Genomic DNA, 19,652 nt, shown 5'->3' on the forward strand with positions numbered 1-19,652 from the left:
CTCCTCACCAGAAGTGCTCGCACATTTAGCAGGAAGGAGGACTCTTGGTGGGTGCCAGATAGATGGCGAGTGCTTTGCGTCATGCAAAGGGAGCCCAGCCGACAGTTTCCACGGTAACCAGGGAGAGCCGGCCCATTAGGACCGCTCGTGCCTGCTTAGCCTTACTGATTCAACTGCCAGGAACTTGGGCAATGGAGAAGGTGGTGGAGGGACCGCTGCCCATCGTGACTTTCTTCCAGCCCCGTGACTACCTGGTGTGTACAGGTGAGGAGGGGGAGAGATGTGGGAGGCACTGCTTCTCCTCCTCCTGCCAGAGACTCTCCTCACCCCCTCCCCTCTCCGGTCTAGTGGTGGTTGCCATTTAGCACAAAACCTTTGCTTCCTCCCCCCCCAAAAAAGTGTCAGAGAGAGAAAGAGAGAGAGAAAGGGAGACAGAGAGAGATGAGAAGAGAGAAATGAGAGAGGAGAGAGGAGAAAGAGAGAGATGAGATGAAAAATGAGAGAGAGGCCAAGTGATGTCAACTTGGCCACGCCCACCCACCCAGTCACATGACTACCAAGCCACACCCACAGCCGGTAGGGAAAAAAATGAATTTAACCCCTGATGCTGCCCCTCCTCCCAAGGGTCACCTATAGAGTAGCATTTAAGGAGATGCCGTGGGGAGGGGTTTTTGTCAGGAACAAGTGTTGCATTTCATGGCAACATGCTCCATGGCTCCGAGAAGAACTTTGCTCCCGAATCCTTGCTTGTGTGGAATATGGTTTGATCCTTTGTTTTGACATTCATTGGGAACTTTACCAAATGTGAGGTCCTGGACTTTCGGTTTGAGCTTCTTTGGCAACAGACCGAAGCCTTGTTTCTGTGAGGCTTCGATCCATGCTTGCCACTGGAGCGCCCCAAGACGGCTGGTTTTGGGGCTAAGCCACCCTGTAGAGGTGGTGAAGAGGAGGGAGACTGCCTGCAGGGTTGAGGAGAGCTGCATCTCTCCTCCTCAGCTAGCCATTACTCCCTTCCCCAAAGGCGGTTGTAGCAGTGGTCAGAAATGGCCACCACAAAGAAGAACTCAACCGGAAAAGAATGTGCAAGAGGAAGATAAGAGAAAGTTTTGGTTGACCTGGTCAAACAGCAAAAGCAACAAATAAAGTACCCTGGAATTGAAACTATTAAAAAAAAAAAAAACATTGTTCCCTAAGATTTTTAAGCTGCGAAGGAGAGAGAAACGGGAAAAGATCTGGTTTTTTTTTCTCCTTTTCCTATACTGACAGCTAAGAGACTTAAGCAAGAAATTGGAAAAAAAATCCACTTTGACATTAATAGGCATTTAATGCTGAAAATAAAATGTTTAACTGTTTAAAATGGCTCCACTTTTAGGAGAACTGAAAATGGAACTTAAAAAGTACAAAGAACATTCACAAGAAGGGAGAGGTTCTTTTGGCTTTGTATGTCAGTTCTTAGAAATGGAGATTTGGAACTATGAGAAACAACAAAAAATGCCTGCAGAACAAGAAGATTGTGACAAAGAAGAAGCCATCTCTAATGAACAAGTAATCAGGTGGCGGGGGGAAGGAAAGTGGGGAAAGAGAATGGAAAGTTTAAGATTGGGAAAAATAACACCCCCCCCCCAAAAAAAATAGAGTGAAAAATAAGTATAAAATCAGAAAGCAACAGAAGAGGGAAATGCAGAAGAGAGAATTAGAAGTAGAGAGACAAGGGGGCAAAAGGGGGAGGGAGAAGATGAGAGGGAAGAAAGAAAGGAAAAGAAGTTATAAAGGACAGAAACAAAATATAGAGAAACAGGGCCTATTTAGAGATAATGGGTGAAAACTTAATGGAAAAAGGGATTCTGCAAAGGTACATAAGAAATAATTTTAGAAAATATGAAACAATGTATGATTAAAATGTTTGATAAAATAGCTATTGTAATTCAGTGGAATTCTTGTCAATAAATGTAACAAAATGAATATTTAATGATTTACAAAACGTGAAGAGAAATAAGGGAAAAATTTATTATGGAGATTATATGTGTTTTTAAGGAAGTATGATATTTAATTGAAAAGAAGTGTTAAAGATGTTAAGATTTTAATGATTATTAATGATAGAACTGAATTGGAATGGAATGAGGGTTTATAATTACATATATTTATAGTCTTTTTTTTTTTTAGAATATGGTGTGTATTATAAGAATCTACCAAGCAGAATTCGATTGGAAGTTATGTATTATGTATTATATTGAAGGTCATAACCTTAAGGTATATATTGAAGTTTAAATAAGAGTTGAATGGATGTAATTAAAAGATATAAAGGTGTCATGCTCCAATTAGTAATTACAGGAGAAAATTTGTTTAATGAGAAAAGATAATATGAAATTGAAACAGAACAGACAAAAGTATAAATATAATTATTTGAATTGAGATGAGATAATCAAAATAAAATTGAGAAAATTTAAAGAGGGGAAAAACTATATAGAAAATGTAGAATAGTATAAGATATGGAATAGAACACAAAAAGGAGCATGAAATTGAGTTTTGTGTCTGTATAAAGAAGTTCAACCCGGGACCATGCTATTTTCAAAAAAGATGTTTTACTTGTATTTTGTATGTGTGAAAACCCAAATAAAACTTTATTTTTAAAAAAAGTGAGGTCTTGTCTTGCCCCCGGAGCGGTGCTGCTTCTGTGGACTTTCACCAGTGGTGGGATTCAAATTTTTTTACAACTGGTTCTGTGGGTGTGGTTTGGTAGGCGTGGTGTAGCTTGGTGGGTATGGCTTGGTGTGCATGGCAGGGGAAGGATACTATAAAATCTCCATTCCCACCCCACTCCTGGGGGAAGGTTATTGCAAAATCCTCATTCCCTTCCCACCCCACTAACCTGTTTTCCAGCTCCGTTCTCCTGTGTAAGGCAACAAAAGAAGTCCCATCCGATCAGCTGGGACTCGAGAGGCAGAGAATAGATGGGGGCGGGGCCAGCCAGAGGTGGTATTTGCCGGTTCTCCGAACTACTCAAAATTTCCGCCACTGGTTCTCCAGAACTGGTCTGAATACCACCTTTGACTTTTACTGAAGGGAAGTTGCACGAAGCATGTGCAGGCGCATAGGTTTGAGCCTTGTTCCTGGGCTGTAGGGGTAACCTGTGGGCAGAGACTTTGGAGAACAGATCGGGACTTGCTGCATTGTGGGGATGGTGGGGCACAGTGGTTGAATAAATGTTATCAAGCTTCCGCCTTACACATTTTGCTTGCGTGCAAACCCTGAGTCATAACAGTTGGCATGTCCGCACATACATGTACAAAATCTATGAATGAAGGCATCAGTAATCAACTATTAACAAAATAGAAAACCGGGTGAAATCCTATTGGAGGAATTTTTGGAATCACTATTGAAGACAGGAAAACTGCACAGTTCAAGATTTTACATCAAAAACTATTGTGAGAAATGCAGAGAAGTACAAAGAATAACTAAAATGCAATATGTTAATTGGTGAACATGTTATGGCAGAAGAAAGCAAAGTATAGTATTGCTTTTGGGTATCTTGGACTTCAGAATTTATCAGTAGAAGCAATGATAACAATATACATCATTATTAAGTGTGATACTTTGTGCTGGATGGAAAGTTTCTTGTCCAAAGGAGGTTTTCCCTCATCATTCCTCTGCATTATCAAAAACAAAGTAGAGGAAAAAATACAATCTGGTTTTTGGAATTCTTTCCAACCCCTTTATCAAAAATGGTCATGTGTTTTCTGTGTAATGAAGTAATCCAAATGTGTGCATATGTATACCAGTATGTCTTGAAAAATTAATAAGTCCTCAATTCAACATTGCTGCATTCCGTATATTTTGGGTAGTATCTCACTTATTTGGCAAGAGTAATAGCCGAGGAAATGTTTAGGCTAATTAGAAATGTCATTATTCAAAGTCAGGTTGACTAGGAAAATGTGTTGTACTGAATAGTGATGAAGTGCAGCAGGGTTCTACCCTAGTCATCCTATAGATTCAGCAGTAGCTGCATACTATAGGTTGCAAGGTATTATTTATAGTGAAGCACTGGCAGTGAAAGCTTTGCCCATACTTTTCATTTCAACAGTTCAAAGGTAGCAATGTAACATCTTTTCTGAAAGTTGCTTAGTCCCGGGTTACAACTCTTCGTACAGACACAAATTCAAATTCATATTCATTTTGTATACCATTCCATATCTTATTACCATTTTCAATTTTCTATATAACTTCTCATCTCTTTTAAATTTTCTTAGTTTTATTTTATTTATCTCATCTCAATTCAAATCATAATATTTATTAGTCTTTGTCTTTTCTGTTTCCAGCTATCCATTTATCTTTCTTCTTTAAACAAAACTTCTCCTGTACACTAATTGGAGTATGACACCTTTATCTCTTTCCCCTACATTTATAATACTTAATATAAAATACATAGCTTACATTGGGATTCTGTTTGGTACATTCTAAAATTATACAATATTATCAATGCCAATACAAATCTATTCGTTAATATTAATATTCATTTATATCTTAAACACTTAACACATTACTTTTCAATTAAATATCATACTTTTATGGGAACACCTATTTTCCATAGTTATTTCCCCACCCACATCACATATTTTAAATCATCATTTCATTAGAATGTTCCCCCTTCTCCTACTTCAAATCTCTCATTTAGTTCATTGCCTTCTTTTTCTTCACAAAAAATTTCACTGGGATAACACAATCTAATCATTAATATTAATATATATCTTAAACACTTTACCCATTTCAATTAAATATCATGCCTTTATGGGAACACTATGCTTTCCATAGTTATTTCCCCGCCCCACATCACATATTTTAAATCATTGTTTCGTTGAAATGTTCCCCCTTCTCCTACTCCAATTCTGCCATTTATTTCATTGCTTTCTTTTTCTTGACATAAATTTCACTAAGTTACACTAAATATTTTATCACATTTTAAATTACATATTGTTTCCAATTTTCTAAGATTATTTCTAAGTACAAACATAAAAATACAATCTTATGTACCTTTCCAGAATCCCTTTTTCAATAAAGTTTACCCATTATCTCTAAAAGACTTTCGTTTCTTTGCATCTTGCTCCCCACCATTGAGGCTTCTCATCCCTTCCTTTCTCCCTTGCTTATTCTTCTCCTTGCCCTCTTTACCCCCTTGTCTCCCCACCTCCCTTTTGTTCTTCTGCTTTCCTCCTTTCTGTTGTTTTCTAACATAGTATCCATTTTTCACCTTATTCTTCTCTTTTTTGGTTGTTTTTCCAGATCTTAAAGTCCCCTTTTCCTTTTCCTCTTTCTCCTTTCCTTCCCCAACTAAAGTCACTTGTTCATCAAAAATGGCTTCTTCTTTATCCCAGTCATCCAGTTGCGCAGTCAGCTTTTCATAAGTACAAACCGCCATTTCTAAAAATTGAAAAAGAGTGCCAAGAGAATCCTTCCCTTCTTGTTCTTTTTTATATTTTTGGCATTCAAGTTTCAATCCATCCACAAGTGATGCCATTATAGAGAGAAAAAGTTTTTCCAAACAACCACCCAAGGGCTTTTAATCAAAGATAGTTCTCAGAAGTTCCAAAATCACCAAGCAATCCAAATAAGCTGTTTCTTTTAAGTACTTTCTCCTTCTTAACTTTCTCTTTCTGGGGTTAGTATTTAGTCACAAAGTTCCATTTAAAATATGTCTTTTAGAAGTCTTATTAATGTTTAATAACTCTTTGAAATTCTAGGCAATCTTCTCCTTATTTTCAAATTCTGCTCCAATTTTTTTTTCCTCTCCCTTCCCACTCACAGCAAAAAAGGTTTTTTTTAAATGTTCAGAAATCCTTGTCCCTTCAGCATTTAATTACCTCCAATGCAGGTTTTCTGATTTCTCTTATAGTTCCATCCGCTGTCACGTTAGGAAGGAGAGTGAAAAGAAAGAAAGAAAAAACTTTCCCTTTTAGAATTCCATTCGCCGCTTGTAACTCTCTCTGGAAACAATTTATCTTTGGCAACTTTCAAATTCCAGGGTACTTTCTCTTACTTTATTCTGGTCAAAAACCACTTTCATGACTCTTCCAACTTTTTTCCTCCTGCACAATCTTGTCCAGTGCAGGTTTCTTTGTGGCGGCCATTACTGACCACTGCTCCTCTGCCTTGGGAAAAGGGAGTTTTGCCGGCTGGGGAGGGGGTCTGCGACACCCCCAAACCCCTATCCGGATCCCCCCTGTCTTCAGCTGCCTCTACAGGGCAGCTATATCCCCCAAATCCAAATGGATCAGGGGCACCTTGGCAGCGAGCGCAGCAGGGATCGCACGGTATCGCGAATCCCTGCCGCTGCCAAAGCCTTGCAAACACCTTGTATTATATTGTAACACTTGGTATTTTCAAAGAAGAAATATTTTGAATTGACTCTTTGAAATAAAATATATTTTATTGAACCATTGGTACTGCATTTAAATAGTCCTTTCATCAGTTTGATGAAAGGTACTATATTGCTTTTTCATTATGGCATATGAGTGTGACCACATTATCCAGTGTTCTATTTTTAGATATGTAGTTAATTCATGAAAAGCTATGAAGTCCATAGCTTTTAAAAGCTATGTTGCAACCCATATGTTTAATTGAAGAGTGAAAAATTATGTTTGATATGTGTGTGGGGGGGTGTCACAAGAATGGTATGACCTGCCCCCAGACCTCCCTCCCCCCCCAAAAAAAGAAGGTTTCCAGTTATATAAAGTTTGGCCAACTTTGCCCTACCTGATTCTTATTCTGATATCTGGTGATCCCACATTAGTGTAGCTTAGAACTATGTTTTTAGGATTTTGAGGTATGGAAATAATCTGCAGTCTATGATTTGAGAACATTAATGTCCTTTTGTGAAGGATAACCTCCCCTGCAACTCCCTCATTCACTTCCATAATGGTGAAAAAAAGCAGATTTCATTTTCTTAATTAATTATGGTATCAGGGAGGTGAAACTGTCAACATTTAGAGCACAATTCCACCAAGCGATTAACACAAACACAGTAACTTGTTTAAAAATTCACATGAAGGAAAGACAGACAAAGCGTACAAATATGCTTTGATAGATTAATTCTGAATCTGTTGACCTCCAGTTAGGTTGAGTGTACAACTCTTAGACTTTCCACATGATATTATGGCATTCTTATAATAGATATGAACTCTAGGAGTTTCAATCCATGTTATCCAGATTGTGTAAGTCTACAGATTCTTTAAACAGGACCTTCAGTTGCTTCATCTATTGCAGTCAAAAAGGGAAATAATTTCTTTGTTATCTGGGTGTTATAAAACTGCCTCTGAAGAGGAGTGTGTCCTTTTTAAAACATTTGTATACTATAAGGAAACTTGAATGCCTTGGTGATTGCCTTATTTTAAATGAGGGAATGTCAAAGATAATTCAGCATTGCAATTTGCGTTGCTCAAAATATAGAGCATCACTTTCCAAAGAAAATTATATGAAAAATAATGTCAATTATTTAAAATAACCTTCTAGAGTTTCATTTAGAACAAAATCTGAAAAGTAGATGATAGCTGTGTATGTAGAATGTTGTTCCAAAAAGTGGGAGAAAGCAGAAATGAATCAAACAATGTTCAAATGGCATTTGAGAATCAGAAGAGCCTGTTCAGCTTTAGTTTTGCTTTCTCCAGAGCTTCAAATGTACTCCAAACAGAGCAATATTTATAAGGGAAGAGGGTTGTTAAGCTCCTCCTTATTATTCCATTACTTTTTCATGCATTCGAGCACCCATAGCACATTTACAGCGATGCACAGAAGTATAAGATCTATAATTTAGGGCCCCTGAACACTTCTCAGTGATGTAGTCAAATGCAGATCCCTTTATAGCTGTACCATGGAGATCTTCAGTGCTGCATTATGCTTAGAGTTATGTGTAGCTAGATTATGTTTGCCAAGACTATGCTTTCAGCTTTGATGGAAGCTGAAGGGAAGATTGTGTCCATAAAGGCACTACTAAAATTGATATCACTTAATTGTGTCCAGCTTCAAGCAGTATGAAATAATTTATAACACTAATAAAGGTAGTAATACATTTATTCTCAATTATCTCTTTATTGTAAATAAATTCAGGGTTTTAAAAAATGTTAATAGAACAAAACCATTTACTTTATGGCAGCATGGTAAAATAAAGCTATTCCAAATTCCTGTTAACAACGTTAAACAAGCATTTTATTTTTCACTGAAAATCTTTTCAAGTTTGTTTGCTTTTGCTATGATATCAAGAAGAGAGCCATAGCTTTCACTCTTGCCAGCTTGAAAATCAGTTTGCTATACTTCAGAAATCATTCCAGTGGGAAGTACTATGTTGTCATAGACAGGCTACAGTAGTGCTAACATGCATAAAGGTTATGTCATCAAATATTAGCATTTTAAAACAGCAATTAGAGAAATTCATTTAAAAGAGGTGTGATACATTCTTTCACTAAGTGGGTGTGTTGAATTCCTTAAATGTGCCTAAAAGAGCCCTGTGCCTGTGATCTTCAAATGAGTTGGAACTCTAGTTTTCAACAGTATTTAATATCCCGCCTTTTCTTCAGGAGTGCAAGTTAAGATACAATACATAGTATTACCTTCTTCTAATTCCTCCTACAATCCCCTTAAGGTAAGTTGTGAAGGATTCAAAATTACCCAGTGAGATGGTGTGCCTGATCATTTACTGGAACCTGTATCTCTCCACTCCTAATCCAACACTTTAACCAGTATCTCACTTTGTCTCTAATATTCCATAAATGTAATCCTAACATATCAAGAGGGCACAAGGGCGGTGAAGTCTAAGACGAAAGGATAACATATCTGATGTAATTAGATACAAATAAAGTGAACTATTGAGACATCCTATCCAGCAATGTGTTCCTTTTTTCCATTGCATATTTGTATCCAACTAGTAATGTGTATTATTTTTATTTTTAGTTCCTGCTATGATAACCTCCTATCCAAATACCACCTTGGCAACACAGGGTCAAAAGAAAGAGATGAGTTGCACAGCTCATGGGGAAAAACCCATCATAGTCCGCTGGGAGAAAGAAGATAGGATAATTAATCCTGAAATGTCCCGCTATTTTGTTTCTACAAAAGAAGTGGGCGATGAAGTCATCTCTATTTTACAGGTGATAAAACCAAGTTGATATTTGCATTTACAATATGGGCAGTAATTTTGTTCAAAAATAAAAACAGGCTAGAACCTATGGAAATATTTGATTTTCTGCTGTGTTGTTCAGCCACAGAGCTTCACTATCAATTGCATAAAACAGGTTATGTTCATTGATATCTTTTGATAATATCCCCACACTACTTTTCAGTTTGGATTAGTTCCTAATTTTTCAGCAGATTTTCTAGATCTGATACTGTCCACATAGATTGGACTACAACTATCCCTAGTCAAGATGGAATCAAAGACTTTATTTGCCTAGAAAATTCAGAATCATGCCATCTGTTTTTTCAGGCATGTCTTACATATGTTCTTCATAAGGACACATGATTTTTTCCAGATTACCAGAGTAAGTGAAGAAGATTCTCTTCCACAGAGACCGTCTACTCCTATTTTTCTTCTCTTACATTTCCAACAAGCAAAAATTCCAATTCTGATTTCATCTCTCCTTAGATTAGAATTCACTATATATGTGTTAATATTTTTGGCTCAAAATGACACTATTAAAAATTCTGACATTGCTCTGGCTTTACACAAAGTAGACTTTGAATCTAAAACAGTGATGGAACACTCTGCTCAGTTGGAACAGCATTGCAACACTCCTAGTCAATTAACAACTCTGACAGAGTAGATATTTCAAGCCCAAATTGTTTTCAGCTTGAATCGTTTTGCACAACTCTATAGTTCATCAAATCTGAAGAAAAAATAATCTGATAACTTTCTTCCTCCCTACCATTCAGGATAGCACAATTAGACTATACTAGGAAGCAAAAGGTGCAGAGCAAATTGAAGTACTACCTAGGCAAGCTAGCAGTTGCTGTCAAAGATTTGTATATGGTACTCTTTATACATAAGATGGAAACGTAATCTAAGATTGTCACCATCTATTAGTTTTCATTTAGATATAATATATTGGTCTAAAATAATGTCTAGTATATTCATACACATGATCATATATAAATGCACACATATATATTGGGATAATTCTTTATTTGTGACACTTTGCAGGAATGAGAAATTCAACCAGCTGTTGAAAGCTTATAAAATTGCCTATAATTTGCATGTGTCATATGATTTATCAAGCCTTCATGTTTTAGCCTTGTATTAGTGGGGATGTGCAATGGAAGTGGATAAATCCTGAATTAATTTGGATGAATCCTAAGTAGTGGTTTGAAGCAGACTAACTCAGAATCTGAGCCCCATTGAAGCTTTGTTAGCAATTTGTGATACCACAAAAAACTCTTATGTATAAAAATTGTCAGTTTCTCCTTATTTAGACCTTTCTTCCATACATAAAATCTATTAACTGATTCAATCCTGAAGGATTGTAAACTATCTTTAAGACTGCAGAATTGTAGAATTTGCTTAAGATACACAAAGTGCAGTATGGGGAGAAAAAGGAAGGAAAAGTAGAATTAATGATTGGAGGAAGAATTATGATACACTGAAGTATTAAGATAGTTCAGTGCTCTTTTTGCTATCTCTGGAAAAAATGGATTCCTACCAGCCTAGCATCTGCAGCTATCCTCGGAGCTCTTTCAGACATTTTGCCTTAGCAAATCAGTCTTCTGCCCATATCCCCTACAAAGAATAAATCTAATCCTTCAAAAAGAAAGACTGCTATAAAACGTCTTCTGAATTTTTGTATATTTCTTAAGAAGGGTAACCTTTATATGTGTGCTAATAGAACAGATGTAATTTTTTTAGACACCCCTCCCATCCAAATGTAAATGCTTCTTATGCAGGCAAGAAACCGAGCCTAATCAAATTTTGTGCATGAATTTTGTGCACAAATTAAATTGTGCGTAAATTAAGTCTTATTCATCATCCAGAAAAAATATCTGCAGAATATACACAAACTTCTGATAGTAACTAAGGTAAAAACAAAACCCATTCTGGATTTAAAGAAACACTTTAGAGTTTCTCAAAGTAGACACAGCTACTCTTTTATAACCTTTCTGTAATATGCACCAACAATCTGTGGACAAACTGTAAATTTAAAATAGAAATTCACTGGAAAAGTATTGTTAGTCAAAAATCAGATTGAATGTATCCTTTCATGTTGTATTATTACTATAAAACAGAACTGACTTTTCTAACAAGAGAAGAACAAGAAATAATTATTTGGAATCATGTGACCTGATACTGTTTTACTCACCCTGCTTACCCTGGCAGCTAGGGAAATAACAGGTTCTGCAGATTTCTTGAATAGAATCTGGGAATTGTATCTCAGTCATTTTGGACTGTATAAAGGAAGAACAGGTCATATGTAAAATATAACCCATATAAACTATGTACATAAGGAAAATAATTTCAATTCCAGTAAGTTGTTATAGTTTGTTTAACTTCTTGGATATGGGACTTTGCATTGCAGCAATCCTAATGAAGCTGTAATGTTGTTTACTGACCATATAAACTTTTCTAACATTAGCAAATATTGCAGTGAAGACTAGCCTAAATTTAAATGTTTCCTATTGAATGTATTTTATTCTTTTCACTCGATAATATAGATTTTGCCAACAGTGCGAGAAGATTCTGGTTTCTTCTCCTGCCATGCCATCAATTCATATGGAGAGGATCGTGGAATAATTCAGCTCACTGTGCAAGGTAGGAAGAGGACAACATAAGGAAAAAAACACAGCTATTGTAGTACAGTAAGTGTACGTCATGCTCAGAAATCTGTTGGGGGGGAATTAGTCATAATTAAAGTATTTATTGGAAGCTTTAAGAGGTTCAGACTTACGACTGGAACTATTAAACCTGAATTGTAGAGCTACCCATGAAATACGTTGCTTATGGATGGAATTGACTTAAATCGTCAAATCTGATATAATAAGAAAGATTAGGAGGATTTAAACATAACCTGAACATAAAACATACTAAAAGTCCTTATTTATATTGGGGTTCCACCAACCTGGTATCCACATTTAAAGGAGCTCATCATCCATATGTCAGATTTTATGAATGAAAATTTTTCTTACAAGGGTACTATTCGTTCTTGCAACAAATTCATGAATTAAGTGCCCTATGAAGGTGATTCTAAATAAATGCTATACAGCAATTTCCCTACAGCTGGTCTTATAGTCGGATATCATATCTTACTATTTATAATTAAACCACAATCTGGATTACTATTCAATAATAAATACTGTTGACATAATGAGATTCAGGCTATATAATAAAGAATAAACTCAACAGAAGTCAGTAGGACTTTGTCTAATATTCATAGAAGTGTGCTGGTGACCTTAATTAGGTAATTTTAGGCTTGCAGTAACCTAAACAAAAACTGTCTGATTTCAGTTATGAAGAAGAAATAGTGCATTTTTTTTTAAAGACAGTATGCTTTAAATGAAATACATCAATATATATTCTGAATCCAAATAGTCAGTATGTATCTGAACCAGATTTCCCTAACTATACTTCTCACTAAGGAAAGAAACCATCATCCAACAGGAATTGGCAGGTTCTACAATAGCTTAGATGATATCTTATTAAATACCACATTGAGACAAAAATCAGGCACATGGCTCTAGATAGCGTACTTGCTCTCAATCTTACATAGAAGATCCTATATCCACTTAGGATTCACAGTAAACTGGGATTCTAATTCCCATTTACAATAAATATAATTGTTATTCCTGAAACAAAAGCTTAGGGGATTTTTTTGATTTAAACATTTCAGCTGAAACAACTATGCATTATGGAGAACCTGCTGGTTCTTCTTTATATTCTAGTACAGAATATTCACTGTTATATACTTCATTAGATATCTGTACATTTATAAATTAATTACACATAAAATGCAGACACATAAACCCACAATCACAATATTTGCTTATGCATCATATAATGTAGATCCATGATCCTAAGCCTCAGGCCCTGGACCGGTATCGATCCATGGCCTGTTAGGAGCCAAGCTGCACAAATGGTGGGTGAGCGAGTGAAGCTTCATCTGCTATCTGCACATGTGACACAAACACACACCCCAGTTCACAGAAGACAATTTTTTTCCAAAACTGGTCTCTAGTGCCAGAAAGGTTGGGGCCACTGGTGTAGATAATTTTAGTAAACAATTTTATTATTTTCATTTGTTTGCAAAACTTCTATACTACTTAATTTTGGTATAGTGTGATTAGCTGACACATTTTTAGTCCACTTTCTTCGAACATGTTTAAAAAATCTTACTCCTTACTCTCCCTTCCCCCTCCCCTTTCCCCCACTTCTATAAATTCTAAACACAAACTGAGAGGGCCATCCCAAGACGGTTGACCTTCTGAAGAGTGCACGATGGTAGCCCCTTTATATTCATGTACCATAGCCAGGTGGGTCATGGTTGAGTCTTTCTTCAGTGCTCACGTCATAAGAGTGTTTCTGCCATCTGGGAATGGCAGGATAGCTTAAGGTGACATAATAGATATCTGTAGATCCCCTCAGGCTGTCTTCTACCATCTTGCTTCTACCTGCCAGAATTTAATGCTTAAATGACTGTCTCTCCTTCCCAGCTGATAGTGTTGCACTAACACATGCATAATAAGAAATGTAGAAGTAGAGAGATTCAGTTTTAATAGCACTGCCATCTTAATTTACTTAAGTTTACAATACAGAAAATCAACATCATATGAATTTTGTAGGCAACAGCAGTTCTGGGGAGAGAGTTAGTTGAAATTTTAGTGTAACAACTTTAGACATATTAGATTTCTAAATAAGCTAATGAGAAAAATATATTTCTGAATTTATGGAAAGGGACAAATGAATATAAAATTCACTGACTGAAGAAAATAAGTTTTTGTGTAATTGTAAGTGGTGTAGCTGATTCTTTCTCTTAATTAAAGCAGAGTTTGTCTGTTTGTCCAGAACCTCCAGATCCTCCAGAAATAGAAATTCGAGAAGTGAGAGCACGTAGCATTGCCCTAAGATGGACCATGGGATTTGATGGAAATAGTCCAATCACAGGCTATGATATAGAATGCAAAAACAAGTCTGGTAAGATATTTTATGAAATCCATCCTACAGCTTTGCAACATTTCCTGCTTTTCTGTTAGGATGGATGGATAATGATTTGATGGTGATCTCTCTTTTGCTCCATGAGCTTGATCAAGGACTTTAATGAAATGTACCAAATATTCATATTTTTTTTTATTTATGTAATTTTTTATTTATATGTACTAGTTTTTTCTCAGCTATGAGGAGTATATTTTTATCTTAGCTGATAATCTCTGTAATACTAAAAATAAGTGTCTGAGTTTATTTATTTTGCTCTTCCTTCCCATAGATTTAACCTTTTATACAGATTGATTTCAATTACAGCTTGTTAAACAGATACATCAAAGTACATTTTCACAAGAAACTAAAATCTCTGACCATTTAGGTAGCCATTCTTTGGGAAAGGTATTGTTTTCCACTTAGTAGCGTGAAATTCAAAACCCAGTTTTGAAGTCTTATTTTTAATATCTCCAGATAACAGCATTCTCATTTCAAACAATTTCAAGCTTAATTTCTTACATTAAATTCTTGTACAGTGAGTTACATATGTTTATCAAGTAACACATATTAAAATTTATATAAAATAGTTGGTTTTTTATGGCCCTGGCCATATAAAATGTTGGTGTAGTATAAATGAAAAAGATCATCAGTATGATCCTTTTTCTTAATAAATTATGGCAAAAGGTGTTTAGAAGAGTTCTGATACAACTGAGCTGATGAAGTTATTGATGTAGAGTCCTTAATTATGCTTGGAAAGATGACTGGGCCAAGGGAAAGAGGTGTGCCATTTTGAGCCACAATCATGATGGCCTTCTCCAGTCTGGCATTTTCCTAATGCACTGCAATACCTCTTGCCAGATAAATTTAGAATTCTGAAAGTAACAACTGTAGAGAAGGTGCAGAGGTCAAGAAGACTGTCACATTTGTATTTGAGAAATATAAGACATATTTTTATTCCCAAGAGCACAGAAGCAACCTACTAGTTTTACAGAGGACAGAATGATTGAAAGGTTGGCAGAAATGGAAAACTATCAACTTACCTTTAAACATATTTTCCTCAATTTTCTCAAACGAATAAAAACAAAAACTTTTGGAGGGTTTTTCCTTTCAGATACAGATACAGTTAATCAGAGTTGGAAGGGACCTTGTAGGTCATCTAGTCCAAACCCCCACCCAAGTGGGAGACCCTACACCATTTCTGACAAATGGCAGTCCAATCTCTTCTTGAAGGTCTCAACTGATGGCGCTCCCACAACTTCCAAGGGCAAGCTGTTCCATTGGTTGATTGTTCTCACTGTCAGAAAGTTTCTCCTTGTTTCCAGGTTAAATCTCCTTGTTCAGTTTCCATCCATTATTCCTTGTCTGGCCTACAAGCGCTTTAGAAAATAGCTTGACCTCTTCCTCCATGTGGCAGCCCTTCAAATATTGGAAGACCGCTATCATGTCTCCCCTGGTCCTTCTCTTTACTAGACTAGCCAAGCCCAGTTCCTGCAATCGTTTGTTGTATGTTTTAGCCTCCAGTCCCCTAATCATCCTGGTTGCTCTTCTCTGTACTTTTTCTAGAGTCTCAACATCTTTTTATAATATGGTGACCAAAACTGGATGCAGTACTCTAGGTGTGGTCTTACTAAGGCTTTATAGAGTGGTATTAGTACTTCCCTTGATCTTGATTGTATCCCTCTGTTAATACAACTTAGGATTGCATTAGCTTTTTTGGCGGCTGCTGCATACTGCTGGCTCAAATTTAGCTGGTGATCCACTAAGACTCCAAGATTCCTCTCACAGTTACTGCTATTGAGACTGGTTTCACCCAGTCTATATGTGTACTTTTAGTTTTTCTTGCCTAAGTGTAGGACTTTACTTTTCTCTATATTGAATTTCATTTTATTATTCATTTTATTAATTCCTCCTTAATTTTAATTTTCTCTAAAGATAGTTAGAATGTTGTTGTTGTTGTTGTGGATGATGATGATGATGATGATGATAATGATAATGATCATTCAGTTAATTTAGAATGCAGCAGTGCAGATAATTATGGACGTATCTCAGTATGCCCATATAACATCAAACTCCATGAGCTGCGTTGGTTTCCAGTAGGCTTGCAGGTAAAATTCCAGGTTCTGGTTATCATCTTTATAGTCCTACATGACATAGGACCAGGTTACTTGACTTCTTTTTTCCAAGAATACCTGCCTGTCTCCCACACTTCCACAGATAGAGCCTGCTATAGGTTTGTTCTTTGAAATCTTGTTTTTTTAGGGGCTCTAGAAGGTGTGCCTTTTCTATGGTTGCCCCTGTTTCCTGGAACAATCTGCCTCCCAATATATGGCATGCTGTTCATCTTTAGGAAAGCCATTAAGACCTGGTTCTCCCCCCCTCCAGGCCTTAGGGATCAGTTTTGCTTATTCTACTCTATTGCTAGGTTGCCATGTTATATTTGTATTTTCTTAAAATCCTCCAGTGATATTTTTATAGGTAATTTTTTATTTATATGTAGTAGTTTTTTTCTCAACTATGACGAGTGTATTTTTATCTTATGAATTTATGTTTCACTGAGAACAAACTTAACATAACTTTTAATGTAACTAGACAACCCTTGATCCCTTGGGCCATCTTTTCAAAAGTCATTTCTTTATGATTCCTCAATGTCTTCAACAATGGGAGAACTTACAATGTATTGCCTTCACTGGAAAAGTTGAGATACATTTAGAGGTATATCTATCGTGAAAATAGCCCATGGTGAACTATATAAATAAAGCACAGTCAAACATCAGCACAGGATATGTTTTATAACATTTTGTGTTATGTCATAAACTGTTTTATGGTCATTGTAATCTTATAAAATCAAATTTGTCAAATTTCAATTTTGTGGGAGTCATGGGTACTGAATTCAGACACATTCTGTAAGTTAGCTGAGGTACCTTGACCCAAAAACCCATATCTTGCAATACATGATTTCACCCACTCAAAAATAAGACATTTCATAATGCATATAAAGGCTTTAGATGCTGAAATGCCTTACCAGGTGTGAAGGATTTTAGCACGGTTTGTGTGATCTCTAACCATTCATTGTGATCTGCTGTTAATTTTATATAGACAATAACTAGATTCTGCACATACCTATTGAAGAGCTGTCCATTCACTCTGGTCTAGATGCTATAGACTAAATCAATTAATCCTTCTTTATCACTGCAGTAGCAGTTAAGGGCAAATGCTATAAACATTCCTATAGCATCTTTTTGTGCAGGGGCTCATGAAAACAAGAGAAAATTTGACAGAAGATACAGATTAGGACAAGCTGCTGAACAAGTTACGTGTAAATATTACTATTCAGATTCTCTTGCTCTCATTTCTGTGCAGCTACTGATTCCTCAAGCAACTGTTCACAACCCTTTGGTGCTCAGTCTTCACATCTGCTAGATTCTATTCATTTAATGCTTACACTGAAGCAGAGAAAGAGATTTGTATGAACTTGAGAAAATAAAGATATATTCTTGGGGTTTCATTCTAGTGCTGCTATGAAGTTGATCAGTCTCTCTCTCTCTTCTTAGGCACTTTTTTGTCCTTTTCCTTCCCAATTATAGTGAGAAACAAGAATTTGATGCCATAGGTACCCAATTTTCCAGATTTTGTATGCCCTTCTTATCAAACAAAGTATTTTGGCACTTTGAATTCTAAGAGATAATGATTGCTCATAGAAAAGTGGTTTCACATTTTTTTTGTATTTATTACTGTTAATCCTCAGTATTGTCTAGAGATAGAGGAGCAGTTGAGACTCCGTCCTGACTGACAAGTTAACTATTGGTCATTAGCAGACACCTGCACTTCATTAACCCATCCCTTTCTGTTATTAGGGACAACTGTTGCAATCATTAGACAACTAACTAAAAAGTTGGAAGTCATCAAGCTGGTGTACTGCATGAACTTTATTCAAAATAATTTACACCAAAGACAACTATAATGCATTAAAAACAGAGTCTTCAACTAATATCTCTTCTAAACATTTTCTTTAATATCTTTCCTGTTTATTTTCTCTTAGCACTTTGAAGGAATAGGCATGCTAAAAAGGGTATGTGCATAAATATTGAACTGATCAAAATCTTATCTAACTAAGAGTAAATATAGCAAAATTTTACCAGTGTTATCGGTCCTTGAAATGGTTGACTTATTACATAGTTCAATATTTTAAACAAAGGAAGTCATAAATGGAAGAAAATTTATTATATTTCTCACAATTTCTTTAGACTCCTGGGATTCTGTCCAAAGAACCAAAGATGTTTCTCCACAGCTGAATCAAGCCACAATCATTGACCTACATGCTTCTTCTACCTACAACATCCGCATGTATGCAAAAAATCGGATTGGCAAAAGTGAAGCCAGCAATGAACTTACTATCACCACAGATGAAGCAGGTACTTTCTACATACTGTAGTTATTATTGAACTTAGGGTATTTTTAACATGCCAAATATGTCAAAGAATTCTATACATGATGCATTATAGCAGCAGTTAAACAGGGTTCCTCAACAGCCTGATATTGATACTTTTATATTTAAAATTTTGTCATTAGTCACTTAAACCCATGTGTAAACACGTGTTCATATTTAGTACTGGTTTAAATTTAAGCCAATTTGTAATCTTGGTCTCCAAATTGTGAATCTTTCTTTCAATGAACCATAGATGAAGAGATGACTATTAAATATAAAGTATATATTTGTGGGCATTTATGTTCTCTGTATCCCATGTTATCATAACAACATAAAAATCACATTGTGTCATTTGTGTATGACATGAAAATGAAGTCATTTAGGTAATGCTTTCATTATATAAATAACATAAATCACTACAGATGATGTAAAAAAAATAAGATGAAATTAATGTAAATTGAACTCTCTTAGCTGGACTGTTTTAGAGACAATATATCTACCATCTCAGGGATATATATACTTAAATGATGGTCTCATTCAATGAGGGTTTCATTGTATTATGTTTTAAAATTTTTACTGAAGGGGTAACTTTAATTATCATATAACAAAAGCAGGGATGGCACCTTAGAGGCAGAAATATATGGTAAGATTAAATCTGAGATTATTTTTGAGTTATTTCAATTTTTTTGATCTTAAATTACAAATGGGAGATTTTGGGGGGTGGGCTCAGTGAGTCAGCCAAAATGTGATTAGAATTTGAGGTTCAAATTCATGATTTGATTCACATTAGTGATTCAAAATTTGAAGACAACTTGATGTATACTGTTTTGAAAGCTAAATTAATAAAATATTTAATTTAAAGGCTAAGCTAAAAGGGTCAAAATGCTTGCACTGCTTTGTTTTTTGGCAGAATGGGACAAGAATAGCTGAGGGATAGATTCTTTAATAGAGATTAACCCTGCAAAACTTCACCTGGATTTCTTCAAAGGATTCAGTCTTCAAAGACAAGTTTTTTTAAAATATTCCCTTTCACTTTATTTAAAGACAAGCATAGCATGAATGAAGAAA

General features: G+C 35.8%; 1 protein-coding gene across 2 annotated transcripts in view; it reads left to right on the forward strand.

Annotated features, from left to right (window-relative positions):
• DSCAM (DS cell adhesion molecule) overlaps positions 1-19,652 on the forward strand; it is a 420,440-nt gene that overhangs the window by 294,790 nt on the left and 105,998 nt on the right. For both annotated transcript variants that reach the window (XM_087937792.1, XM_087937791.1), the window contains exons 12-15: positions 8,938-9,134; positions 11,686-11,782; positions 14,030-14,158; positions 18,403-18,570. In XM_087937792.1, coding sequence (XP_087793918.1) covers positions 8,938-9,134; positions 11,686-11,782; positions 14,030-14,158; positions 18,403-18,570 — 591 coding nt within the window. The remainder of the gene's footprint in view (positions 1-8,937; positions 9,135-11,685; positions 11,783-14,029; positions 14,159-18,402; positions 18,571-19,652) is intronic.

This window comes from Pseudonaja textilis, chromosome 7 (genome assembly GCF_049901715.1).
Source record: "Pseudonaja textilis isolate UNSWEBS1 chromosome 7, rPseTex1.2, whole genome shotgun sequence".
Taxonomy (NCBI): domain Eukaryota; kingdom Metazoa; phylum Chordata; class Lepidosauria; order Squamata; family Elapidae; genus Pseudonaja; species Pseudonaja textilis.